The sequence below is a fragment of the Thecamonas trahens genome, assembly GCF_000142905.1.
Source record: "Thecamonas trahens ATCC 50062 unplaced genomic scaffold supercont1.39, whole genome shotgun sequence".
NCBI lineage: Eukaryota > Apusomonadida > Apusomonadidae > Thecamonas > Thecamonas trahens.
Genome location: NW_013657641.1, coordinates 199421 through 224303, shown reverse-complemented (window position 1 = coordinate 224303; position 24883 = coordinate 199421). Strand labels below are relative to the sequence as shown.

Below are 24883 nucleotides of genomic sequence, written 5' to 3'. Positions count from 1 at the left end.
CCCCACCCGATTGCTCGACTCGCTCCGATCGGGTCACGCGCTCTGTCGCGTGCGAGGGAACAAACTTTCCCGCGGTACATTCAACTGCAATTATGTACAAGACCCTCGTTGTTCTTGCTGCGCTTGCCGCTGTGGCGCTTGCCGCCCACCCGACCCACCTCTCGGAGTCGCTCTACCAGTCTCAGTTCGAGTCTTTCAAGGCCACCCACGAGAAGACCTACTCGGCCGCCGAGGAGCCCTTCCGGTACGTGTCCTGCTTCTCCTTCCCTCCGCAGAACCTCGCCATGCTGGCGTGCGCGCTGACGACAAAGTCACGCGAAAAAACGCTTTCCGCTGACGGCTGCCGCCCACCGTCGCACCTCGCGGGCTTCCCCCACCGCCCCGCAGGCTCCTTCCCCCGCCATCTCTACCTCCCCAGCTCCACCGTGTGCTCTTCCCGCTTCATCCCGTTCTCCTATCTCTCTCGCTCGTGTCCTGCAGCCCTTTTCCTTCACCACGTCGGCTGTGCAATGGCCGCACGTGACTTTGCCGCTTTTTCGGTCGCACAAGCCGTCGCCATCATTTTCATTGGAAGAACCCGCCCCGCCCCCCCCCACTCATGGCACCCCCACCCCCCCTGCAGCTACATCATCTTCAAGACCAACGTCGACAAGATCAACCGCCACAACGCCGAGCATGCCGCCGGCAAGCACACCTGGACCATGGCCGTGAACCAGTTCTCGGACCTCACCCAGCACGAGTTCGAGGCCATGTACCTCTCGTCGTACAAGCCCAACCCGACCTCGGCTGGCCGCGTGCACACCTTCAACGGTGACGTCCTCGACCTCCCGACCTCGGTCAACTGGGTTACCAAGGGCGGTGTCACCCCGGTCAAGAACCAGGGCCAGTGCGGTTCGTGCTGGGCTTTCTCGACCTGCGCCTCGATTGAGGGCCTCATGGCCATCTCCGGCCACGGCCTCACCTCGCTCGCCCCCCAGGAGCTCGTCGACTGCGACTCGCGTGACGACGGCTGCAACGGTGGCCTCATGGATAACGCTTTCCAGTGGGTGATCCAGAACGGTGGCCTCTGCTCGTGGGACGACTACCGCTACACCGCCCAGGACGGCACGTGCAAGAAGTCCGACTGCAAGTCGGTCGCTTCGATCTCGGGCTACAAGAACGTCGACTCGTCGACCAACTCGCTCATGTCCGCCATTGCCCAGCAGCCGGTCTCCGTTGCTGTTGATGCCTCGTCGTGGATGTCGTACTCGAACGGTATCTTCCCGGCCTCGTCGTGCGGCACCCAGCTCGACCACGGTGTTCTCGCTGCCGGCTACGGCTCGTCCAACGGCCAGGACTACTACCTCGTCAAGAACTCGTGGGGCACTGGCTGGGGCCAGGCTGGCTACATCCAGCTTGCCCGCGGCCCGAACACCTGCGGCATCCTCAACGCCGCCTCGTACCCGACCAACTAAGCGTTCGTCGAGCCTTCGAGCCCTCTCTGCTGTAGATTAACCTATCTATCCAGACCCCCTTCCTCCCCGCGTGTGAGCCTGCCATGTCGCCCATAACAGTCTCCTTTTGAAGCGCGTCCTTGTACCTTGTCTCTCTTCCCCGCCTGTTCCCGTCGACTCTCCTCTCTCCCATCACCGCCGCATCACATCATGGACCAGTTCTTCGCCACCCGCTTCTGCCCACAATGCCACAATATGTACTTTCCGCCCCGCCCCTCCGACACCTTTATGATGTGCGGCCTGTGCGGCTTCAAGAAGCCCATCCGCGGTACGTCGCCCTCCCCTCATCCGCCCGTCCCATGCCCGCCCTCCCCTCCACACACTCTGTCCCGCCTGCCAGGCCCATCCCCCCCATCCCTCCTCCTCCTCCTCCCCACACTCTGCCTCACACGCCCACCGCACCGCCATCCACCCCACACACACACACACATACACGCACGCACACGCACAGAGATCGCTGCGGAGCAGGTCGTCACCGCTGTCAACGTGGCACCTACGGGCATGCGTGCAGAGGCTCTTCGTCGCAAGGGCATCGACAAGGACGCCCAGAAGGCTCGCATCGACGAGCCTTGCCCAGAGTGCAACGCCCCGCAGATGCTCTTCCACACCGCACAGCTCCGATCAGCCGATGAAGGTCAGACCATCTTCTACCACTGCACAGAGTGCGACCACAAGTTTGCCGTCAACTCGTAGTCCAACCCCAAGTCGCGCCACCCTCGGATCAACGCCGCCGCTCAACCCCCAGTGCAGCACCTCCGGCTCCTGCCTCTCGCCGTGCCTGTGCGGCTCCGAACCGACCGACGTCACCAGCTTGGCTTCCACACATCTGCTTCCATCTCGACATCATCATTGTTCTCGCTCCTCATCAATCTATGGCATCGGCTCTGCGCTGTACCATCCCATCTGCCATCCTTCTCTATCACACCATGAACACCTCTTCCACACACACACACACACACACACACACACCACCACGCCTTGTGCACACCACGTTGATTGCCTGGCCCTAATATCCACCACACGCACCATCCCATCTCATCCGCCCGCCCATCCACCATTCATCTATCCATCCATCCATACCCATCCTCTGCTTGCCCCAGAGTGTCGCATGATGTTTACTATGTCACCATCTTTGCTCTGTCTGCTGCGAAATGCATGATCACTCAGATCAACCTGTCCCCCCCCCGTACCCCCAGTTCCCCCCCCGTCTCTCTCCGCCCGCGCCCATCATGCACTCGATCCCTCTCTTTACCACCCGATCACCACACACACGCCACCACGCCTTTCTCTCTGCACTGACTCCCCCCCATTCCCCTCCCCTGACCTCCCCCTTCCCCCTCCCATCTCTCAGCCCCCCAACCCCAACCAAATCGCGCCATTCGCTCCCTCCCCCCCTTCCCCCCTCTCCCCGCCACCTCCGCCTCCACCCCCCCCACCTGCACCCCTACCCCACCCCATTCCACCATGCACACCGGGTGTCCACCTCCACTGCGCGACGTGGTATGGAGCCCATCTGGAGTGGTGGTTGCTGCTGGCGAAGCCGTCTACCTCTGCCAGCCCCAGCTTCCCCTTTTCGTCTCTCGCCAGCCTCGGCTCCGCTTGCTGCGCCGGCGGCTCTAGCTCTGGCTCCTGCTGGTGATGCCGTGTATGTGGCCGATGTGGTGACTGGCGCCCTGGTGCGCCTCCCGCTACCATCAACGTCGTCGTCTCCCGGATTCTCCCCATCCGAGGTCGCCATCGCAGTCGTTGCCCCGCCTTCGGCTGCCCCGCCGCCTCTGCCGCCGCCCGGTAACGCATGGCGCTCGCTGGACGAGGCATCACTCCGCGAGCCGCGGGCGCTGGCGGTTGTCGACAAGGAGCTGGCCGGGGGGCGAGTGTGGCTGCTGGTGGCGGAGGCTGCCGCTGTAGTTCTGGTCGACGTCGCCGCCCGCAAGGTTACCACCGTCGCTGGCTCGGGCCACCCGGGCTTTGCCGACTCGACCTCGCACCAGCTCGCCGGCGCCCTGCATCGGCCCGAGTCTATTGTGGCGCTAGATGGCGCAAACTACGTCCTGGCTGACACATACAACCACGCACTGCGCTCGCTGCATCTGGAGGCCGATGCTAGTGCGCCCACGGGTTTCCGTGGCGTCCTCACTACCCTCGCTGGCACCGGTGCTGCTGGGCACGTCGACGGCTCGGCCGACGAGGCGCTGTTCAATTTTCCGCTCAAGCTTGCGTACGACCCGGCCACTGCGGCAGTCTACGTCTCCGAGCTCAACGACGTCGTCCGCTCGCTCTCGATCTTTACTGCTGCGGTGACAACGCTCGCCTCGCCGCCGCTCGCCTTTCCCTCGGCGCTGGTCTTTAACCCGCTCACAGGCTCGCTCTTGGTCGCCGACTCGGACTCGGCCGTCCTAGTCGAGCTTCCGATCACTGCAAGTACCGGGACAAGCTCAGCGATGCCGATGGCGGCACCGGATGCAGCAGCCTCGCCGTCCCTGGACGCCCTGCTGCCGTCTCCGTCGTCTCCTGCCCGCGACGCTGAGCGAGTCTCGCGCCTTCGCGACGCACTCCGCGAGTGTGGCCTTGCCGCGGGCATGGAAACCCGTGGCATTGAGGCCTTGCTCGAAGAAAACGTTAAGCTCCGCGAGCAGAACGCCAAGCTCATGGCGGCGCTCTCAGAGCTGTCAGCCTCGCACGACGCGCTGCGCGCCCTCGTCCGCGCCTCGCTCGCTTCATGACAGCGAGGCGAGGCCAATTACAAAGCCAACAACCGCCACCTCGGGTCGGACAACCAGTGCCAGGAGCGCAACAACCAGGCCCGAGACTGGGAGCGCCGCCTCTTCTACCACCCGTCGCTTGACTGTGCGCTTCAGAGTCTGCACTGTGCTCACCGGTATCGAGTCGTAGTTGAGCGCGCGCGACGCCATCCGCTGCACATCATTGAGTCCATTGCTGCCTCGCTCACGAGCTGTTCGCCAGCGGACAGCCATAAAGACGCCGAGCTCAGCAAGTGCCGCAACGCAGACCGCAGCGCCGAGGTATACAGCGCTAAGGGCAGCACACGGCGGCGCGAGCACCAGCCGCGCAAAGAATGAGACCGGAACAGCGAGCGTGACTGTGCCAAGCTGAGCGGCGATGACCGCGAGGCTCGCGCCCCGCCCGCCCAGCGCCCGCCGGTGCGCTGCAGACCGCATCCACAACAGGCATATCAGCACGCACGCCAAGAGATAGCCCAAGAGCGGGCGGGTCTGGTCCTTGACAAATTGCTCGAGGCCGGCTCGCGTCCCCGCCAGCGGCGAGCCTGAGGGCGGAACGGCGACGTCTAGCACAGGCATCAGCGCCGTGAGTGCGTAGACGGCGTCCATGTGCAGGCCCAGGGCCCGCGCCGCCGCCGTCACCAGCGTCTGGCCCTCAGCCGCGCTAAGAAGCGGGCGAAATCGCACCGCCCGCGTCTGCGACAGTGCCGCCCCTGCCAGAGGGTACGCCAAGGCAAGGCCGAGGATCACCAGCCAAGCCCAAGGAAAGGTGAGGACCGACGTGGCGTTGAGGACCAGCAAGACAGCCGCCACTACAAGCTCGGCAAGCGCATACAGTGGCATCGGCCGTGAAGCCGGCGCGTGCAGCAGATGTAGCGCAAGGCCGGCGGCGAGAACTGCGGTGAGCGCTGCTGAGAAGACGGCGGCAGCCAGCGTCTCGCGGCCGTATGACGACCGCGCCACCAGCGCCGCCGACGGCGGCAGGAGCGCAAGGCCCGCGGCGAGCACCATGCAGGTGAGCGTGGTAATCGGCGATGAGCCAAAGACCGCACCGGGAAGCAGCGCACAGTGCCGCGCCCACAGCAGATGCGCCACCGCCGCCACCGCCATCTGGACCGCCACGCCCGGCCCGTGCCGTCGGAGCACGCCTGACAGCGCATCGACCTCGCCGCCGGTCTCGGGGAGGCTCCCGCCGGCAGCAGCACCAGACTCCACGTACCGCACGGTCAGGGCGGCGGCAAATGCATAGATCAGCAAGATGGGAGCGCCCGGGACGGCCAGCGGAGGCGGCGACGACAGACGCAACGAGGGCTCGTGGCGCGTGCCGATGCGGATGGGCGACGGGGCACCCGGCGAGGCGGTAAGCGAGTGCAGCGGCGGGCGGGAGTGTGCCGAAGTGTATATCGAGCCGGGCGAGTAGTGATCAAGCAGAGAAGGCGTGTCCAGCGCAGGGACGTTGGCGTGCGGCGTGGCCAGCAGGCACTCACTCTCGTCCGACGACGTCATGTCCAGCACCGCCGAGTTGGACCGTGAGAACCGCGGCAGCGTCGGCGAGTACGGCGACCGCGGTGAGAACGCCATGGTTCCGTCCAACTCGTCCGCGCCTGCCCTGCCCTACTACCACAAGTCGGGTCTTTCGCCTTCGGAACGCGTTGCTCATCAACTGCGGCAGAGGCTGCGCGGGATGGGCGCCGTTTCGTTGCTGGTTTCCCATTCGCCGGCAATTGGACGAGCTGCGGAGCTGGAGCTTGTCTGCCGAGAAAAAAATATCAGCAATGTCAGCTCGATACTGTTGTCGGCTTCAACTGGCGCGGATGCCTTGTCTAGCCCGAATCTACACAGTTGCACATGCGGTACTGCTTTTGCTCCTGCTCTAGGACAGGGGGCATGCTTGTTCGCTGCTCTCAGCTGGCGTAGGAGCGGGAAAAGTCGGCGTGACCGTCGTTGCAAGCGCAAGATGCCGTCTGGTCACCGTCCGTTTTCTCGCCACAGACGGCAGCCGTGCTCCCATACCCGCACACCTTCTCTCACAAGCATCATATCTTGCCTGCCCATGTCATGTAAGCCGCTGTACCAACGCATGTAGCGATGGAGGATGATGACATAGCCCACGACTGCTAGCGGTGCTTCTGCCAACTGCGGGCTGGCCCAAAGTGACCAAAAAAAAACTCACAAACAAGCGTTCTCCCGTGTGGCGCTCACGCGCGTCGGGTGGGCAGCTTGGGGACGCAGGGAAGGGGGGGACGGGTAGTTGGCGAGACGGGGGCAGGTCTTGACCGAGAGACGGACACACGCGACTCTTTGTCTGTGGAGACGGTCGCACATGTCTGCAGCAGGCGAGGGGCAGGTGCTGTACTCGGGAGCGGCGGCTGGCGCCATGGGCTTTGCCGCCGCCGTCCAGCAGATGGCTCGTGAGCTTGCGGCTTACGAGCGGATGCTGCTAGCTGAGCAGGCAGCCATGGCCGAGATGGTGGCTGCCGAGCGTGCTGGCCTTGCAGCCGAGCAGGCCCACCTTGCCGCCCTCCTGCAGCCACGCCAAGCCCAAGCCGAAGCGGCTGCCCAAGCCGAAGCGGCTGCCCAAGCCGAAGCGGCTGCCCAAGCCGAGGCGGCTGCCCAGGCCCAGGCGACCGCGCACGTTCATCGCCAGGCGACCGCGCACGTTCATCGCCATGGCCATGCGCACGTTCATCGCTATGGGCATGCGCACGCTTACAGCCACCCGCATTCCCTCGTCCATGGCCATCAACATGCGCTTGCCTACAACCACCCGTATGCGCTTGCCCATCATCCGCTGGCGCCCATGACAAGCCCACAGCAGCCTGTTCCTGCTGCCGTTCCCATCCACGTTACGCACGAGTCGCTGAAGACCGCGTCGTGGAGCGAGAGTGCAAACGGCTTTATGACAAGTGCGAGCGCGAGCGGGAACCTGAATTCCTTGTCGGCCGCTCTGCCCTCACTCCACATCTCGCCGAACACGCCGTCCAGTTCGGTGGCAGACATGCCGCAGGTTATGGCCGAGGACCACCGTGATCGGGATTCTGCAGCCGCCGTGAAGTTGAGTCACTTGTCGTCATCGGAGGAGCAGGAGGAGGAGGGCACACATTCGCTGGAAGTCTCCGCAGCCTCGGTGCTGTCGCCGACGATGCTGTTGTCGCTCCATGTGCCAAGCGACCTCTACTCGGGCGCGGCTCGCCGCAATTCTGCGCTGGGCATGCCACAGACCCAGGTCAATTACGGTGGGGAGCTTTCCCGCACGCGCACTCGACGCCCGGCCACATCGACGATACTCCGCTCGTCAGTTCGACTAGCGGATCTGGCCGCGGTAGCTCGTCGTCGCCACCATCGTCGGCGCTGCCATCGCTGTCGAACAACACCAGCCTCTCGTCGATTCTCGAGTCGCCTGCCGAGCTGCTCGAGGCCGCGTCATCGACGCCGTACATGACCATCCAACCCACGTCATTGATTGCCGATAATATGCTGCTTGCAGCATCGACGTCATACTTTGGCCGTGGCACCCGCTCGTGAGCCAACCTCACGCTGTGATGCTCACCGCAATGCCTGCGCACACCATCGCCATGCCGACCGCCGTCAGCATCGGCGTGTCGCTGATCTTCTCTCCCAGCACCCATCCCGTGGCGGCGGTAAAGGCAAACGTGAGGGCATTGGTGAGCGGAACAGCAACCGAGAGTGGTGCTGCGCCTAGCGAGTAGAGAAACAGCGCTGACGCGCCCTGGTTGGCCGCAAACGGGACCACGTACTGCCATCGGGTGAGGAGAAACACCGTCTGCGCCAGCCAGCCACCGAGCGGACCAGCCCACCCGTACGGCGCCACATCTTCGACTCTGTTCCCCTCCCCCCCCCGGTGCCCCCGATCGCCGACCCAGTACGCCCCCCGATCGCCGGTGAGTCACCGGCTCTTCCCCTCCCTCTCTCGCTTCCCCTCACTTGCTCGCCGGGCATACCCCTTGGAGCCGGCTTTGAGCAGCGGATTGGTCATGCCCCACAGCGCAGACACTACCACAAACCACGCAGCCTCTTCTGCTCGCATATGTCTTGCTTGGGTGACTGCTCTTGCCCTTCCGGCAGCGACAAGTGGCCGGCGCCCGACGCCTGACGCCACCACCCGCCGCGCACCCAGCAGGCGCACCACAACCTGCATGCCCAAGCACGCCACACGATGGTGCAGGAAAATTGTTTGTTTGAAGTACAACAGTTGACTGTAGAGTTACGCCATGATCGCCATGGCAAGGGCGACGAGGGCGCCGAGGGCGACGGCCCAGAGGGCGGGGGCCGACGAGGCCGCAGCGCCGGTGTACTCGGCGTACTCGGTGGTGAAGGAGAGCGAGACCGAGGACGATGAGTACGAGTACTTGGCGTAAGGGTAGGCGTAGACGCCGACGTAGTGCTGCGTGCCGGTGACCAGGTTCTCCTTGCGGACCCAGAAGGTGACCGAGCGAGAGCGCGAGCCATCGACGGTCGACTGTGAGCACGACGAGCACCAGTTGAGCACGTCCGACGCCGAGCCAAAGGTCGGGTACTCGCCGGACTCGGCCATAAAGACTGGGACGCCTTGGGAGACCGAGACGGTGAACTTGACGTCGAGACCCGTGGAGGTGTCGGGGGAGAACGAGTAGAACATCCAGCCGTCGGTGTTGAGCGAGGCCGAGACCGAGCTGGCAGCACCGACGGTAATGGGCGTGACCGAGATGGAGCAGTCAGCGCCGGCAAAGCCGGCGTTGCACTTGCAGCGGCCGTTCTGGCACGTGCCCTGCGAGGAACAGCCCGCGGGGCAGAGCGAGGAGCAGGCCGTGTCGGCGGCGGCGGCAACGTTGTCACCGGTGACAACGAGCGCGTACGGCTGGGCACCCTGCGGCGTGTTGTACGCGGCGACAGTGACACCGATCGAGCCCGTGACCGAGGAGCCAGCAACGGTCACCTGCTCGACGTTGTTCGTGCCGTCGACAATGGGCTTGTTCGACTTGGTATCGATCTTCTCGTTACCCATGACCACGGTGTTTGTGCCGTACACGACCGAGAGGTCGAGGTCCTGCACAAGCGCGCTGGTCGACGCAGCCGAGCCCGGCGCATCGGTCCACACGAGCGTGGCCCGGAAGTCGAGCGTCGAGCCGGCGGTGAAGCAAAAGCGCTTGGCGTTGCCGGTGGTGAGCCCGGTCTTCTCGTCAAAGACGACCGTCTTGCGGGAGCCCGACGACTGAACCAAGACCTGGTCAAGCTGCACGTGGCCGTAGCCCTCGTAGTAGCGCTTCTCCTCGCGCGACATGTCCGCAAAGTTGCGCTTCGTGCCTGACGACGAGCAGTCCGAGTTGGTGTCGACCCGGCCGGTGTGTCCGATGGCACCCGTGAGGAGCGTGGCCTTGATCAGAGCCGCCGTCGGCGACGCCATGCGGTTGGCGGACACGACCGACCCGGTCGGGTGGTAGCCGTCGACGTAGTACTGGCGAACGAGGGCAGCAACGCCGGCAAGCGTCGGCGTCGCCATCGACGTGCCCGACATGGGGAAGATTGCCTCATCACCGCAGATCTCGGTGTTCGACGCTCCGTTCGAGTACGCCGAGAGCGACGGGTCACCCGGCGCAGTCATGTCTGGCTTGTACCGGCCGTCGAGCGTAGGTCCACGCGACGAGAAGCACGCCATGTTGTTCTTGCCCTTGGACAAGTCGCTCGAGTAGTTGGGCGACGACTGCTTGGAAATGGTACCCGACGCCCCATCAGCACCGCGGAAGTCCGACTCGAGCGACTCGGCGACCGAGACCACCGGGATGGTGACTGTCGACGACTCACCCGGAAGCCGGGTGTAGGGGTAGAAGAAGACAACGGCAATGGCACCCTTGTCCTGCAGGTTCTTGGCCTGGACGGTCACGTCGCAGGCCGAAGTGACGGAGACGAGGGCAATCTTGCCAGAGGCCGACGAAGAGGCCGACGAGCACGAGGTCTGCGCCGAGTAGTAGGTGCCCGTGAGCGGCGAGTTGAACGAGCGGGCGCCAAAGGCGGCAATGTATGCCGTCGTCGAGCCTGCAGGAATACTGATGTCAAACTCAGTGCGGACAATCTTGTCGGCTTCGGCCTCCCACGCGTTCATAGACGCGCCGACTGAGATGCAGTTCTTGGACGTCGACGGGGCCCGGACCGAGGTGAGGCCTTCCGAGCCATCGTTGGCGGCGGCAAAGAGCGGGAGGAAGTCCTTGCGCGCCCAGGTGTACTCGTCGACGCCCTGCGACGAGAGCGTGTATGCGCCCGGGTCGTTGACCGCGCCCCACGAGTTGGAGTGGATGCGGGCGTTGGCCGAGTCGTAAGCCGGCGGGAAGATGTCGTCCTTGGCGGAGACACTCAACAGCCGGCCACCGGAGATGCCAAAGTCGTAGAAGGCAACCTTGGCGTTGTACGCCATGCCAGAGTACTTGGTGATCGCCCCAGCGTTGGTCGCGCCGCTCCGAGGGTTGCCCAGAATCGAGCCCACGACGTGGGTCCCGTGGCCACCGGTCTCGTCCTCAAACGTCTCCGACTGGCTCGTCTGCGCCGAGATGTACTGCACCACCTTGCGGTGGGCCGTGTTGACCGTGTTGTAAGGCGTTGTCACCGTCGTGTCCGAGAACATGCAGTTGGAGGTGTCCAGCCCGGTATCGGCCGCGCCCACAACCTGGCCAGTCCCGTCGAGCGGCGGCGAGAGCGAGTAGAACGGCTTGGCCGCCGTCGACGTCGGGTTCGACTGGAACGTCTGCGTCAGCGGCTTGGCGTACTCGTTCTTGGTCTCAAACACCTCGCGGTTCTCCACCCACCGGACCAGCGGATGGCTGGCGGTCGCCGCAGCTGCCGCAGAGAGCGAGCCGCACGGGACAGAGATGCTGACCAGGGACGAGCCCGCAGCCTGCGCGCTCGCACCAGGAACCTCGGCCGCCACGCGCGCGGAGACCTCGGCCGCCACCTCGTGGATGTCGACCGTGCCGGCCTCCACAAGCTCGTAGTGGACGTCGGCAAGGAGCACGTGCTCCGAGGTGCACGCCTTGGTCGCCGCCCGCGCCATCACCACGTCGGTCACATGCGGGTGCATCCGGTACTCGGGCTTGTACGCGCCGATCCAGAGGACCACGGGCTCGTGCGAGATCGCGGCCATCTCCTCGGCAGTCGCCACCACAAGCCAGGTATTGTGCGGAAAGTACGCCATCGAGCCCGACGAGAGGTGCGTCTCGACAGACGCGCGCGACTCGGGCGTCACTGGCCCAACGTGATGGACAAGGTACTGGCCGTACCCGTCAGAGTGGCCATGCACATTAGCCACAGCCCGCGCCGCATGCACCGACGACCGCAGCTCCAGCGACGGCGCGTGCTTGGTCGTCACAATCGGGCCCGTCCGCAGATGCACCGTATCAGCACTCTCGATGTGACGCAGGCTAAAGTGGCCACGTCCCGTCTGGGCCGCCCCAAGCCCCGCAAGGGCCAGCACCAGCATTACAGCAGCTAATGCTGCTGCCTTGTTCGTCATCCTCAATCTAACCCCCCTCTCCTCCTCCAGCTGTAAGTGACCCGACTCGACCCTGCCCTTCCCGCCCCTTCCCGCCCTCGCCTCTCTCCTTGCCGTCCCCGTCCCGCACCACCAAAAAGGATCATTTACTTGCTGGCACCACTGCGACAACCTCATGCCACCGTCACCGCCACCGTCACCACCACCGCCACCGCCACCGCCACCGCCACCACCGCCCAGGTGCAAGTCCCCCCCCTGGGTGACTACCACCACCACCACCACCACTAGCAGCACCGACAGATCCCTCTCCCTGCTCCCCTCCCCCCCTCCCCCTCCCCCCCCCCTCCCCCCCCCTCCCCTCCCCTCCTGCACCAGTAGCTAGGGAACGTCGCCCGCATTTCGTAACGCACCTCCGGACGAAGAAAAGTCTGCTCGAATGAGGGCAGGTCGGCGGTGGCAACGAGTTGTTTGCCGCACTAGCCAGAGAGGGGGGGGGGGAGGGGGAGGGGGGGGGGGGGGGGGAGCAGGGGGGAGGGGGATCTACGGCTTGCGATACCAAGTGAGTCTCGTCAATGGTTATCGTCGATGTGTTAGCATGGCATTCATCGATGTGTTAGCATGGCATTCATCGATGTGCTAGCATGGCATTCATCGATGTGTTAGCATGGCATTCATCAATATGTTAGCATGGCATTCATCGATGGCTCCAACTGCCTCACCGAGCACTGTTGCCCCACGGCAACGACCACGACTACGGCCGCGGCCACGGCCATACCCACCGCACTCGCACCGACGCAGAGCTGGCCATGCACCCGGCAGCGTCACGAGGAAAGCTCAACTCGTCGCGGAACAGGTCGGCGACCATGCGCAAGAGCAAGTCGCGCGTTGTGCGCGGAGGCGGCTCAGGGGCGTCGCTGGCCGAGCCTGCGGGCGGCGGAGGCGATGGCGGCGATGGCGGCGATGGCGGCGGGCGCGGCGATGAGACCGCGCGGTCGCGAAAGGGCGGCGGTGGCGGCGGGGCTGGTGGCGGCGACGAGCCGCGCAACGGCAGGCTGATCAAGTTCCGGCTCTCGGACGACTACGGCGACGCCATGTTTGGCCGCGGCGTCCTCGGCTCGACCACGTCGCGAGTGTGGACCTCGTCAGGCCGGACGGGCAGCGCCGGCAAGGAGCGGCGCGAGGCCGGGCTGGGCTCCCGGCGGCCAAGCACAGCCGGTGTTGTCATGTCGCTGGCGACAGGCGGCCGCGACGGCGTCGTCACCGACATCCACGTCCGCGACGCGCATGCCCACGGAGACTCGAATCCGGTCCTCCACACCATGCTCTCGCGGCACATCGAGGCCGAGAACCAGACCGGCAGGGAGCGGAACAAGCAGGTTCGGGCGTCGGTCCGTGGGCGGCACGGGCGGCACGGGCGGGCGCCGCTGCCTGGGAGCCACGATCCAGCGGCACCGTCGGGCGTGGTGCCCGACGAAATCCAGATGCTCCTCCCCAAGCGAGTCCTTTTGTTCGCCATGGCCCACGCTCGCCCTGCTACACCCGCTCGCCGCGGCCGATTGACATTGCGCAGATTCAACGCCGCCGCTGGGCCTCGCTCCGGTATCTCAAGCAGCTGGCGCGGAACGAGAAGCTCAAGCACTACAAGAACATGACGCTGCGGCGGATCCGCGACGCCCAGGGCGGGCACCCGGGCTCGACCGAGAACTCAGGCTTTGACCTCGAGGATGATGCGCTGCAGCTGCCGGACGACATGCCGATGGCGGAACGGAAGCAGGCCATTGCTCGCTTTGCCGAGGAGCGCAACAAGCGCCTGCTTGCCTCGCTGGAGGCACGGACCGACGCCGCTGAGCGGCGCAAGTCGGCGCGCATGGCCGCCCGCCGTGAGCGGGTTGCCCGCCACGTCGACCGCGTCCAGGCCGCCAAGGCCCGCCAGCAAGAGCGGATGAAAACGCTCGAGGAGCGCCGCTGGCAGCAGCGCCAGGCAGTCACCACTTCGTTTGCCAACAAGCTGGTGCAGATCGAGAAGCGTCGCGTCGACCAGTACAACCTCCGGCAGCAGCTCAAGCTCAACGGCCTCGAGTTTGAGCACGCCCGCGAAGAGATCCATCGGATGATCCGCGAGAATCCCGAGCTGACACTCGAGGAGATCGACCGGGTTATCGACGAGCTCAACACCCGTTCCGCTCGCGTCCTTGCTGCTACCACCAACATGCCCATGCCGCCCGTCGAGCCGCTCACCATCGACGACGCCGAGTCCGGCGACGAGACCCCGCTCACTGTCCGCGAGCACTTGGTGTCCAAGATCATCCGCTCCAACCGCTCCACCATCCGCCCCTCGACCGCAGCCGGCGCTGCCGGCGGTGGTCTCCGGGCTTCCATCCTCCGCTCGCAGGCCGGAAAGCATGCCCGCCCAGCTGGCCCTGCTAGCGACCTAGCCGCACCGGCCGCACACGCCGCACCCGTCGCACCCGCCGGACCAAAGGCCTCGGCCGAGCCGCCCTCGCCGCGGATTGTCGCTGCGCCACGGCGACGAGCGTCGGCAGTCAAGCCGGCGGCAGCAGCCTCGACGACGCACCAGGCTGCTGGGGCCGGCGACGCACTCGTCCCGCGGCCACCGTCCAAGCCGCGGCCGTCGACGGGTCGTCCGCGCGCCTGAGCTGAAAGTGTGTATAGAGTTTGTGCTTGTGAATCAATTACCAGCTACAGATGTGGGAGCAGCGATCGCCGCTTGCCGGGTGGCAGCAAGCCGTCGTCAAGGAGGCCGCCGGCAGGCGAGAGACTGTCGGCGCTGCGCTTGCGTTTGCCCGAGTTGAGAATGCGGGTCTCGACCGGGCCGGCAAGGCTTTGCGCAATGGTAGGGAGGAGCGAGGCATTGTGCTGGGCGAGCCATCGCTGCCACGCGCTCCGCGAGCGCCAGCTAGAGAGCAGCACGTAGCTGGCCGGCGTATCGTCGTTCGCGTGCGGACCGGGCGCCGGCTCGAGCCACAGCTTGGCCGAGACGCAACCGAGGAGCGCGGCACACCGGGCATGCAGAGCCTCAAAGTGCGCAAGCGCGCCGTCGCTGCAGGTCTTGGCCAGCACGTACCGCTGTAGTACGAGGATGGCCGGCGGTGGTAGCGGCGGCTCTTGCGGCACAATGTCTGCCTCCAGATTGCCGGCCGCAATGCTGGTGAGCGCGGCGGCAAGCGCGGCAGGGCGGGCAAGTGGCGGGCCGATGTCGACGCACACATACATCCGCCGCGAGTCGCCCGCCAGCTGCGACGAGATAGCCTCCAGCGTGGCACCCGATGCGGCAACAGCGCGTGCGACGGCAACAACCACACGCGCGCGGACAGTCGGCTGCGACGCTGTCAGTCGCACCCGGACTGGGCTCTGTGCATGTCCGGCGCCCGACGCGATGCGGTCGAGAGCGGATGCAAGCTCACCCGGGCGCGAGGCGTCGACAAACCGGCTTGTCTCGGGCGCGTCAAAGGTCGGCTCGCCCGGCGACGACGGGACAGTGGCCATGGCCAGCGGCAGCGGATCCAGCTCGGCCGAGAAGGTCCAGTCCACCGGCGGCGCCTCGGTCGGATAGCCCATGGATGCGAGACCGCGCGGCAGCGCCGAGTGATCGCCAAACTTGAAGAGCGGATCCAGATCGTGAAAGTCGAGGAGGAGCGACGAGTGCGGCGGTGCGGCGTGCGAGGCCGTCGACGTCGAGGCCGAGGCCGAGAGGCCAGACGGTGGAGCACTCGATGACGCCGAGCCACGGGCCAGCGAGAGCTCCATGGAGGGAATGGGCGTGACCGAGAGCGAGGCCGGAGTATGGCTGGCGCGGACAGGCACGGGCTCGTCGTCAAAGGCGAGGTCAAACGGAAACGTGTCGAGATGAAGCGACGGGCGCTGCGGCAACGGAGCCGCGGTGGGCAAGCCGGCGAGTGCACGAGCCTGTTCGACACACAGCAGGATGTCGTGCGAGGAGGTCTTGGACTTGCCGGCGGTGGTGGGTGTGGGATCGAGGAGATGATGCTCGTGATCGGTGATGACCAGGCGGTTGTTTCTAATGTGATGGGTCTTGATGTGGCGGCCCATATTGCGCGGAGCCGTGACCGGGCAGCATGGGCATCGGAACATGTGGTTCCGCATCTTGCCCGAGTTGAGCGTCTCCACCGGGCGGAACTTGTGGGCGAGGACCGCCATGCCGCCGCCAGGCACCGCCAGCCATGTGTCGGCCACCCGGACGTACTCATTCTCGCCCGAGAGCCAGACCCACCCGTGCGGCTCGAGCCAACGCGACGGCTCCGCCCGCACCATGGGCTCCACACCAGGCATGCTCCGTCCCTTGTTCCGTCCTGACTCTCCCTCGGACATAAGCTTCTCCTCCCCGCCGCCAACCCGCTTGGTACCCTCTTCGCTGTCGACAAGTGGCTCGTGTCGGCTGGATCGACTGCATTGGCCGCCGCGTCTGTCGGGGGTTCGGGGGGTCGGGGGTGTGGGGATTAAAGGGCGGCCATGATGGGCATAGCGGCGGCAGTGTTTGTTGCTTTTGTTGGGAGCCAAGGTTGTCGCATCAGTCAAACATGTAGATGCGCGAGGCGATGTCCTTGACGATCCAGTCGATGCCTTCGAGGAGGCCATCGCCGGTGTGGGCCGAACACGGCTGGATGTGCCAGTGGCGCTTGGCGGCGACTTGAGTCGGGCCGGTGGAAGGAGCGGGCGACGAGCTCGAGGCTGCGGCGGGTTCAGCATCAGACTCTGCATCGGCAGCGGCAAGAGCGTCTGCATCAGGCTGGGCAGTCGAGTGGACGAGGCCGAGCGCGGCGGCGATGGCGTCCGCGTCTGCGGCGCCGGCAATGTCCTGCTTGTTGGCGAGGACAAGGAGCGAAGCGCCAAAGAGACGCTCTTCTGCAAGCAGAGCAGCAAGCTCTGCACGCGTTGTGTCAAGTCTGAGCGCATCTGCCGAGTCGACGACCCAGATGAGGCCATCTGTGGCCTCAAAGTAGTTGCGCCAGTACGAGCGGATGGTCTTCTGTCCGCCGACATCCCACACATTGAGAGTAAAGCCATCATGAGTTAGAGTTTCGATGTTGAAGCCGAGCGTTGGTTCGATGGTATCGATGGCCTCTCCCTTGATCTTCTTCACCACCGTCGTCTTGCCTGCGTTGTCGAGGCCAAGGATGAGGATGCGCATCTCCTTCTCCTGCATCTTCACCTGCTTGATAATCGACAACAGCCCCATACTTGCGTGCTCCTCCCTCTCTCTGCCACCTGTGCTATCTCTTCCCGTGAGACGAGTGGTGCCGTCTATCCCCCCCTCCCTCCCTCCCCTCCCCCCCCCTTCCCTTGGCCCTGCTGGCTGCCTCCGCTCATTCCGCGCGAACATTCCCGCCAACCCGAGTGCACCCAACCTCATGATCTCTCTGCCTGCGGATGGTTTGATGGAAGGTATGGTGGGCTGATGGGCTTGCCTTGCCTATGGGGAGTATGTGGGTGTGCAGGGCAGGGGGATAGTAATGGTCTTGGGGGTGGTCATCGGTGTGGTGATGCGTGCAAGCAGTGCGCCGACTCGAGCATGGCCACCAGGACAGGCGACAGGCAAGTCACCCATATGTAATAAGATGCCTTGATCTGGCTCGCGGCTGCTGTAGGCCATGCATCAGAAGCCTGTCATCAGCTCAGATCAGAGCGAATCACAGCCCCTCCCCTTCCCCCCCCCCCCCCCTTCCCCCTTCTCCCTCTGGGTGTTGGAGAGGAAGGAAGGGGGGAAGGGGGGGGGCAAGGCGGGGAGGGTACGGCACTCGACGCAACAGCAGCAGTCAGGCGGGGCAGAGGCCGAGGCAGCAGCCAGGAAACACAAACCAGTTAATAGCCGGGGGTATTCACGAGTACGTGGCGTGTGCTGTGTGTGGTTGTGTGTGCTGTGTGTGGTTGTGTGTGCTGTGTGTGTGTGTGTGTGTGTGTGTGCTGGGGAGGGGGGGTAGAATCGTCCACAGAGAGGGCAACGAGGGCAAGGTAGGCGGTAGGTGGGCGGGAGTGGGGATACTCATGATCAATGGGATGGCTTGGATGGGATGTTGGTGGGCATGCAAATGACGGTGATGGGCGGTGATGGGCGGTGATGGGCGGTGATGGGCGGTGATGGGCGGTGATGGGCGGTGACGGTGACGGGCGGATTGGCGATGGTGACGGGCATTGTTAACGGCATTGGTGATGGCTCTCGGCTCAACTTGGACTCGGATATGGCTGCTGTGGCTGCTGTGGCTGCTGTGGCCGTTGGTAGTGGCGATGTATGGGGCGGATGCGCTGGAGGTGCTGAAGGAGCTGTCGACGGCAACACGGCTGCCGGTGTACAGGGCTAAGAGCGTGAGCAAGGCGGTGGACGAGGTCATTCACCTGCATGCCGAGGTTTTGGCCATTTTACGCGAGCGTCCCGAGGCAGCACGGAACGACGCGTCGGTGACGGCCTCGGTCATCTTTCACCACGCGGCGCTGCTGCGCAACAAGCGGATCATGCTCGCATACCACTACCATCGCATGCAGTACTTGCAGAACCTGCGCTGGGAAGTGGGCGCCATCCTGCCGCCCGACGTTCGCGAGGCGACGTCGGCGCTCGAGACCGGCTTCTTCTCGGCCTACGACCGCCTGCTCGGCGACTACATGACCGAGGTCGACCTCAACCTGACCGAGGACCTCACCCCACCCAAGGATCTGTTCATCGAGGTCCGGGTGGTGCAGGACGCCGGAACCATCATTACCGAGGCTGGTGACGAGCTCACCTTGACTCGCAACTCTACACACTACCTCCGGCGCTCGGACGTCGAGCATCTCATCCGCCAGGGCGTCGTCGAGCACATTGTCCACTGACTCGTCGTCGCTGGCTGCGTAAACGGAGCCTTTCACATACCATTTGCTGTTAGTTGTATGTTCATACATGCCCGAGCCGCCTTGCTCGCCGTGCCACTGCGCGCGCTCGGTCTTTCGGCGCGTTGCGCTCCCGCCGCCGCCGCGCGCGCGCCCGCTTGCGCTCGAGCCGGGCGGCGGCAGCAGCAGCCTTCTTCTCGCGCGCGGCCTGGCGCTCATTCTTGCCTTTGACCGACCGCGAGCGCGAGCCTGACCGAGATCGTGATCGCGAGTGCGAGCGTGAGCGTGAGCGTGACCGCCGCGGCAACGAGTCGAGATTGGTTGCCTCGACGAGCGGCAGTCGCTCGGACGACGAGTCCGAGACCGCTGACGACGACGTGCTCGTCGCATCAGACGATGATGACGACGAAAAGTGCAGCCGCGTCCGCGTCCGCGAGCGTGAGCGAGAGCGCGAGCGCGGCGCCGGTGACCGGATGGCCGGTGGCGGGACCGGTGTTGTCCGCGCCACATCCATTGGATCGACCGGATCCGCCCCCGACCTGCGGAGCTTGACCAGCTCGGCGGTGATGTCGACGGGCTTTGGTGAGAACGAGGTCTTGCGCTTGTTGAGATGGGCCTTGAGCGACTTTTTGAGCGTCCGCTTCTCCTTCTTGAGCGAGGCGACCCAGGTCTTGTTCAGCTCTTCCACAGGCAGCGTCTGGGCGGTCATTTTCGGCCGCTCCGGCGGCAGCGATCCCTTTCGTCTCCTGCGGGTCTTGGACTCCTTGAGCGAGCCCTTGTGTGCGCGAGACTTTCTCCGGTGGGCGCTACCGCTTCGGTTCGGTCTGCCATCGCCGGCGGCAAGCACCAGTGCGTCGTCGTCCGATGCGAGCCACCACGGCGCAGGCGACTCGGCGTTGACGGTAGTGTTGGCGCGGGTCTCGAGGTCAAACTTGCCGACAAAGTAAGGCGAGTCCTCGCCTGAGTTGAGGAACAGACCCTCGCCCTCGCCGTCGCGCGAGTACTCACCCGTTGACGACGCACTGGTGCTGACCGTCGCCGAGTCTGACGCCGAGCATGTCCCGCTGCGCCCGTTGCTCGACGACGTTGAGGTGAGCGAGTCCGAGGCTGTTCCGGACTGCCCGCCATATGATGATGATGACGACATGCTGTTTGTCAACCACAAGCCTGTCTTGCCTGCTCGACGCACTCAGTGTGCGGCGAGTGGTGTGTGTGTGCGTGTGTGTGTGTGTGTTGGGAAAGGGGGGAGGTTGGGAGGGGGAGCGGGTGTTGACGGTTGACGTCGATGTTCGGCGACGGGCGCCAAAGTCGAAGCGACGCTCGACTGGGTGTTGGTGTTGGTGGGGAATCACAGGGCTTGCGGAAAAGACATTGGGCTTGTAACTGGTTTGATGTGCATGTTTTTCAGACACCGGACGGCTTCACAGCGAGCCTGCACACCAGAGGTGCATGGTTGCTCGTGAAGCACCGCGATGCGCACACGCTCGAGAGCCTAGCCAGTACCGCTGTTCGCCACGTATCCCTGCCAGTCGCTGCCTGGTCTCTTTCGAGACGAGGAAGCGGCGGGCAAGGCAAGGACGATCCAGACGACGCCAAGGCGTAGGCAGTTCGAGGAGGCGGATTCACAGTGTGACGTCCACCCGGGGCTCGCCTGCTTCGCATCAAAGGTAAAGAGAGGGAAAGATAAAGATGCAATGCGAGGCGGGCGAGATCCCGAGGGTCCGAGTTGAGAGAAAAGAGAGTCGAAGATAAAGAGGGCTCCAGCCTGGGGAGCAAGGTAAAGAGGGGGGGACATCGCTCTCAGTCTCAGATCAGCGGAGGAAACAAAATTGTGTCCTGAGACTGGAGAAAGTCGAAGGCTTGGGCCTCAGCCGAGTCATGCGACGGCGGCGGAGTGGGCGGGACAAAGGCGAGGCTGTCCAGCGGCGGGAGGGCGGTCTTGGCCAGCGCGGCCTGGATGTCTGCGGGCGAGAGGGCGTGGGCGGCGGCAAACGGCTGGGTCGGCGACGGCGAGCCCGAGAGCGGCTTGTCGTAGTTGCCAAAGAACGCCGACGAGAGCACCGGCGGCGTGGCGAGGTGCGCGTACGGCGAGGGGTCCATCGGCGTGGCCAGCGCGAGTGGTGGCGACCCGTTGAGCATCGCCGGCGCCGGTGTGTAGTGCGGGACGGCCGAAGGAACGGCCATCGGCTCCGACGAGAGCGACCGCGAGCCCGACGACGACGCAGACGTCGACGACGACATGGCAGACGGTGTCGGCATCTTGGTCGGCATCGGTGCAATCGCAGACGTGTCGAGCGGCGCGAGCGGTCCGAGCGATGAGCCCATGCCCAGAGCAGCGCGGAGGCGGAAGACCTCGTCCTGGAGCGCCTGCTCACGATCCTTGAGCTCAGCCACGTACTTCTCCGTTGCAGAGAGCACGTTGATGATCGTCGTCCGCTTGCCCTCGCAGTACGGAACAAGCTCCTTGAGCCGGACAATCGAACCGTTGATCAGCTGACGGCGCTTCTTTTCCTGAGAACGGTGCGCCTTGGTCTCGTTCTGGCGGCGCCGCTTGCGCTTGTTGGTACCGTACGAGTTGCTCTCGCTGGCGGGGTTCATCGGCGTCACAACACTCGTCATGGTCTACGTGCAGAGTCTCGACGTGTGCGGCGGCGGTGTGTGTGTGCGGAGGGGGGAGTGGGCGCGACAGGGGCAAAAAGGGTCGCTTCGGGCCAAAAAACACACCAGGCGAACAATGTGGGTGGTCGAAGCAACGGCTTGGTGCTTGCTAAAGTCGTCGGAGGAAGACGGAAGAAGGCTCAAACGCTTTGTGCAACGGTCACAAGGTTAGGCTGTGTCTCCGCAGGGGGTACGAGTATCAGAGAGTCCCAAGGAAGGGGCTACTGGTCGTCGGTTGGAGGGCAAAAAAAAGGGGTGCGGCTACGATCGGCGGTGTGATGGTTCGAACGTCCTGGGGGTACTCAACACAAACTGGGGCTTGCGAAGAGGGTCTCGTCCGAGTGTGCGTTTGATCCTTCAAAGGTCAAAACTACGTGCACAGCTAGTCGAGAACTAGAACGTCGTGTGTAGGGAGGAACGGGGGTGAAATTGCCGAGAGAAGTTGGCGAGCTAGCCGAGTGGAAGACTACCGCGTCGGCGTTGCCAGGATGGCGGGCAATGTCCCGCTCTGCACGCGCGGCTATTTTCGAGTGGGTGAAAATTCGCGCTGGCGAAGTTCGCCGCAGCAACTTCGCCGCGGCCATTTTCTGGAGGTCAACCAAAGAATCTACAAAACGTCAAGCCACTGCTCGTAACCATGGCTGGCTCGGGCGTGGGAAGCAAGCGAGTGGCGGCGATGGCGACGAGGGGCAGGCGGAGCAAGACACAGAGGGGGAGCGGCAAGGGTGCAAAGACCGAGAAGGGCAGCGGAGCGGAGGAGGCCAAAGTTGATCTTGTCCGCGCCCTCCCGCACGAGCTCGTCCTGCTCATCCTCTACCAGCTCGACGTCGACGATGTGCTCGCAGCGCAGTTGGTGAGCAAGGCTTGGGCGGCGGCGGTGGGCGATGAGTTTCTCTGGCGCAAGCTGTTTGCCAAGCACTTGCCGGCGACGCCGCTGGCCGAGGTCCGGACCAAAGTCGACGGGGTGGCGGGCGGGTGGCGGCGGTACTTCCTGTGGCGGTTCAAGGTCGGCCGGTTCTTTGAGGACGACCGGCCGTGCCCGTACGCTCGGGCGACGACCGGCCGGTCGTCATGCTTCTACTGCCGGACGCCGATTGCGCAGGGCGCCTTCCGGGCCGCCATCGTCATCCGCGGCGTCCAGTCAGTCCCGTACGTCCACATGGGCTGCGATCTCGCCACCCGCGCCAAGCACATGACCACAGCCGAGCTTGCGGGCTTTGTTGTTCCCGGCGCCGCCCATCTCGACCTCGACGCTGACGACAAGGCCGAGCTCGGCGGCTGGATCCTGGACCTCCTCGATCTCCGCGCCAGCTTTGACGACGCCGCCTTTAACGCCATTGCCAAGCACAAGGCCACGCCCGAGCTCCGCAGGTTCAGCGCCTCGTTCCGCGCTGTCGAAGCACCGGCCTGTGCCGGCATCACCCATCCTGATGGCTTTCTCGGCGGCTGGCCACCCAAGCGGACAAAGTGCTTCGGCCCGCGCATCTTTGCGCCGTCGGCCATGAACGCCTGGCAGCTCGAGCGCATCTTCCCGCTCGCCGCCCGATCGGCATGGGCCGACTTTGATTGGCCGCTCGAGGACGCCTTTGACGAGCGGACCAACTATCCCGAGTTTCTGTACCTGTAGTCGGAGCCTGGGCTGCCGCCGTTGTCCCGCGCTCATCATGTCCGACCAGCCACGGCGCAAAGAAAGAACCTTCCATTTCCTCTTCCGTCCGCCTCGAGCGAGGCAGCTCACTTCTGCCATGTCCAGCGCACGCAGCGTGGCCATGCAGGACCTGCCTGCCGAGCTGCTGGGAGAAATAGCGTCGTGGCTCGACGTGGTCGAGCTCTCAGCCTTTTCCGCCGTCTGCACCGCCTTTCGCGCCGTAGCCGCCTCGCCGCTCACCGCCCGCCCGGTCCTCGACGCTTGGCTCGCTCGTGACTGGGCTGATCCGGCGCGGGCTGTGTCCATCATCCAGTCTCTGGCGAGCGCTGCCTTGCGCCTGGCCAACGATCCCGAGTCAGAGCTCCTGCTTCCACGTGAGGTGGCGGCAGCGTCGACGGCAGAGCTTGCGCTCACACTTGCCCGGCCGCACCTCGCCCTGCCGGTTGTCCGCGGTGTCCTCGGCGCCGTTGGCCCTGTGTGCTCCAACCTGTGGCCGGCCCGTGCAGATCATCTGGATGCTGCCATTGCCGAAGGATGCGTCCGCCTCGCCGCCGCAATCGAGGCTGTTGAGGCGCGCCACGGCAACGTGTATCTGATGCTCGAGCACGAGCTGCAGATGGCGCGTCGCGCTGCGCTAACCCTCGCCCTCGGCGCCGACGCCGATGGGCTCATCCTGCTTGTTGCCAAGCACGCAATCGCGCGGGTCCGCTCTGCCGTTCCACACGCTGCCACTTACATCCCTGCGGCTCTAGGCCTTGCTGCAGTGGCTGCCAACGCGCCGTCTGCGCTTGCCGCCCTCCATCACGCCTACCCGTCGGTCATCAACTCGGGCTGGGCGTATCACGGCTACCGCGGGCGCACCCAAGCGATGACGTATCCACTCATGGTTGCTGCGTTCTACGCCGCTGACGCGGCGGCGGGGTGGCTTGTGAGTATCGCGCCTGAGGCGCTGCGGCCAGCGCTTGTCGACAAGGTCGAGGGCCGGTTCGGACAGACTGCGCTTCATGTCGCAGTTCAGCGCGACGTCGCCCCGTTTGGCGTCGTTCGCACCCTCGTCGCAGCCGGAGCCAGCACCACCACGCAAGACCGTCATGGCTTTGGCATTCCCGAGCTTGTGCGGGGCTATCGAAGGCAGGACGAGATAGAGGCGATCTTTGCGCTCCTCGCCGGCCCGTCTGCCGACAACGATGACGGCGGCGGCGGGGTGGCAGAGCAGTAGAGCCACGAGTGTAGTTTAGTTCTGGGCAGGGAACGGCGAGGCACCTGCAGGCGGCATCCAGTCGCGGGTGTGGTAGATGGCAGCGAGGTCGGTGTTCCAGTTCTTGACTCCGGCCATGAGCTCCTCCTCCTCTGCCCGCCGTGCGAGGTCGAGCGCCACGTACCGCCGGTCCTCCTCAGCCTGCAGCAGCGGAACGAGAGCCATCCGAGCACGGTCCTTCTCAGCCTGCACAGCACTATCTCCCCGTCATCATCAACAAACCCCATCGCCCTCGTTCAGTAAGTCGCCTGCCGTCTGTCGCCGCCTGCCGCCGCCGCGTCCGCCACAGCCACAAATTCCTGCTCACCGCCGCCAACGTCACCGCCGCTGCTGTGCCTCCTCCCTGTGCTCCTCCCCCCTCCCTCCTTTCCCCCCCTCCTCGCCCCTCTTTAACCCCTCCCCCCTCCCCCTCCCTCCCATTTTGGGTGGCACGTACCGGCGCTCAGCATTGCCCTTGGCAACAAGCGCAAAGCCACCCAGGGTGACCGCCGCAGTGAGACCAAACATGGCCATCGACGAGATGGGCCGCGCCGGCAGCCGCCGGGCGTAGCGAATGGGCTTGTACCCACCCGACGGCGGCATATCCTGCACAATCTTGCTGGCCATCCTCGCGCTCCTTGTATAAGACGAGTGGTTTCAACTGGGCCCCCCCTTCTCCCCTCCCCGCTCTCGGCTCTTCTATTGCCAGCCTCTGTCACCCGCCCGCCCGTCGGCTCGCGTTCGCCCGGTCGGTCGCCGCCCGCCTGCCTGCCGTCTGCCCCCCAA

General features: G+C 65.0%; 15 protein-coding genes across 15 annotated transcripts in view; 8 read left to right on the top strand and 7 right to left on the bottom strand.

The window, feature by feature from the left end:
• Positions 1–76: 76 nt before the first annotated feature.
• On the top strand, positions 77–1569 carry AMSG_08237 (cysteine protease CP19). Its single transcript, XM_013900119.1, has 2 exons — positions 77–244; positions 623–1569. The coding sequence occupies exons 1-2, from the start codon at positions 93–95 to the stop codon at positions 1452–1454; spliced, it is 984 nt and encodes a 327-aa protein (XP_013755573.1). The 5' UTR covers positions 77–92; the 3' UTR covers positions 1455–1569.
• A 46-nt stretch (positions 1570–1615) lies between these two features.
• AMSG_08236 (uncharacterized protein) lies at positions 1616–2441 on the top strand. Its single transcript, XM_013900118.1, has 2 exons — positions 1616–1761; positions 1945–2441. The coding sequence occupies exons 1-2, from the start codon at positions 1644–1646 to the stop codon at positions 2184–2186; spliced, it is 360 nt and encodes a 119-aa protein (XP_013755572.1). The 5' UTR covers positions 1616–1643; the 3' UTR covers positions 2187–2441.
• A 516-nt stretch (positions 2442–2957) lies between these two features.
• On the top strand, positions 2958–4255 carry AMSG_08235 (uncharacterized protein; the record flags this gene model as incomplete). Its single annotated transcript, XM_013900117.1, has 2 exons — positions 2958–2970; positions 3081–4255. The coding sequence occupies 2 exons, from the start codon at positions 2958–2960 to the stop codon at positions 4214–4216; spliced, it is 1149 nt and encodes a 382-aa protein (XP_013755571.1). The 3' UTR covers positions 4217–4255.
• A 65-nt stretch (positions 4256–4320) lies between these two features.
• On the bottom strand, positions 4321–5859 carry AMSG_08234 (uncharacterized protein; the record flags this gene model as incomplete). The annotated part of the gene is made up of 2 exons (XM_013900116.1): positions 4370–5859; positions 4321–4338 (listed from the first exon to the last, which is right to left on the bottom strand). Exons 1-2 carry the CDS (start codon positions 5813–5815, stop codon positions 4321–4323), a joined length of 1464 nt encoding a protein of 487 aa, XP_013755570.1. The 5' UTR covers positions 5816–5859.
• A 698-nt stretch (positions 5860–6557) lies between these two features.
• Positions 6558–7542, top strand: AMSG_08233 (uncharacterized protein; the record flags this gene model as incomplete). The annotated part of the gene is made up of 2 exons (XM_013900115.1): positions 6558–7460; positions 7534–7542. The coding sequence occupies 2 exons, from the start codon at positions 6558–6560 to the stop codon at positions 7540–7542; spliced, it is 912 nt and encodes a 303-aa protein (XP_013755569.1).
• A 224-nt stretch (positions 7543–7766) lies between these two features.
• AMSG_08232 (uncharacterized protein) lies at positions 7767–8282 on the bottom strand (the record flags this gene model as incomplete). Its single annotated transcript, XM_013900114.1, has 2 exons — positions 7767–8076; positions 8197–8282. 2 exons carry the CDS (start codon positions 8280–8282, stop codon positions 7767–7769), a joined length of 396 nt encoding a protein of 131 aa, XP_013755568.1.
• Positions 8283–8412: 130 nt separating this feature from the next.
• On the bottom strand, positions 8413–12142 carry AMSG_08231 (protease). The gene is made up of 2 exons (XM_013900113.1): positions 12125–12142; positions 8413–11742 (listed from the first exon to the last, which is right to left on the bottom strand). The coding sequence occupies exon 2, from the start codon at positions 11733–11735 to the stop codon at positions 8460–8462; it is 3276 nt and encodes a 1091-aa protein (XP_013755567.1). The 5' UTR covers positions 11736–11742; positions 12125–12142; the 3' UTR covers positions 8413–8459.
• Positions 12143–12520: 378 nt separating this feature from the next.
• Positions 12521–14370, top strand: AMSG_08230 (uncharacterized protein; the record flags this gene model as incomplete). The annotated part of the gene is made up of 2 exons (XM_013900112.1): positions 12521–13213; positions 13285–14370. The coding sequence occupies 2 exons, from the start codon at positions 12521–12523 to the stop codon at positions 14368–14370; spliced, it is 1779 nt and encodes a 592-aa protein (XP_013755566.1).
• Positions 14371–14414: 44 nt separating this feature from the next.
• Positions 14415–16025, bottom strand: AMSG_08229 (uncharacterized protein; the record flags this gene model as incomplete). Its single annotated transcript, XM_013900111.1, has 1 exon — positions 14415–16025. One exon carries the CDS (start codon positions 16023–16025, stop codon positions 14415–14417), a length of 1611 nt encoding a protein of 536 aa, XP_013755565.1.
• Positions 16026–16263: 238 nt separating this feature from the next.
• AMSG_08228 (uncharacterized protein) lies at positions 16264–16932 on the bottom strand (the record flags this gene model as incomplete). Its single annotated transcript, XM_013900110.1, has 1 exon — positions 16264–16932. One exon carries the CDS (start codon positions 16930–16932, stop codon positions 16264–16266), a length of 669 nt encoding a protein of 222 aa, XP_013755564.1.
• Positions 16933–17502: 570 nt separating this feature from the next.
• AMSG_08227 (DNA replication complex GINS protein PSF1) lies at positions 17503–18594 on the top strand. Its single transcript, XM_013900109.1, has 2 exons — positions 17503–17578; positions 17974–18594. Coding segments are annotated over exons 1-2 (585 nt in total). The 5' UTR covers positions 17503–17577; the 3' UTR covers positions 18558–18594.
• On the bottom strand, positions 17965–19748 carry AMSG_08226 (uncharacterized protein). Its single transcript, XM_013900108.1, has one exon. The coding sequence runs from the start codon at positions 19699–19701 to the stop codon at positions 18619–18621; it is 1083 nt and encodes a 360-aa protein (XP_013755562.1). The 5' UTR covers positions 19702–19748; the 3' UTR covers positions 17965–18618.
• Positions 19749–19925: 177 nt separating this feature from the next.
• Positions 19926–21659, bottom strand: AMSG_08225 (uncharacterized protein). Its single transcript, XM_013900107.1, has one exon. It carries the CDS (start codon positions 21171–21173, stop codon positions 20361–20363), a length of 813 nt encoding a protein of 270 aa, XP_013755561.1. The 5' UTR covers positions 21174–21659; the 3' UTR covers positions 19926–20360.
• A 190-nt stretch (positions 21660–21849) lies between these two features.
• Positions 21850–24354, top strand: AMSG_12148 (uncharacterized protein; the record flags this gene model as incomplete). The annotated part of the gene is made up of 3 exons (XM_013900179.1): positions 21850–21864; positions 21946–22838; positions 22975–24354. The coding sequence occupies 3 exons, from the start codon at positions 21850–21852 to the stop codon at positions 24077–24079; spliced, it is 2013 nt and encodes a 670-aa protein (XP_013755633.1). The 3' UTR covers positions 24080–24354.
• A 269-nt stretch (positions 24355–24623) lies between these two features.
• The window catches only part of AMSG_08221 (adenylate/guanylate cyclase), a gene marked incomplete at its 5' end in the record, with an annotated part of 4802 nt that continues 4542 nt past the window's right edge, over positions 24624–24883 (top strand). Inside the window, one exon of the mRNA XM_013900106.1 lies at positions 24624–24664. Within this exon, the coding sequence (XP_013755560.1) occupies positions 24624–24664 (41 nt within the window). The remainder of the gene's footprint in view (positions 24665–24883) is intronic.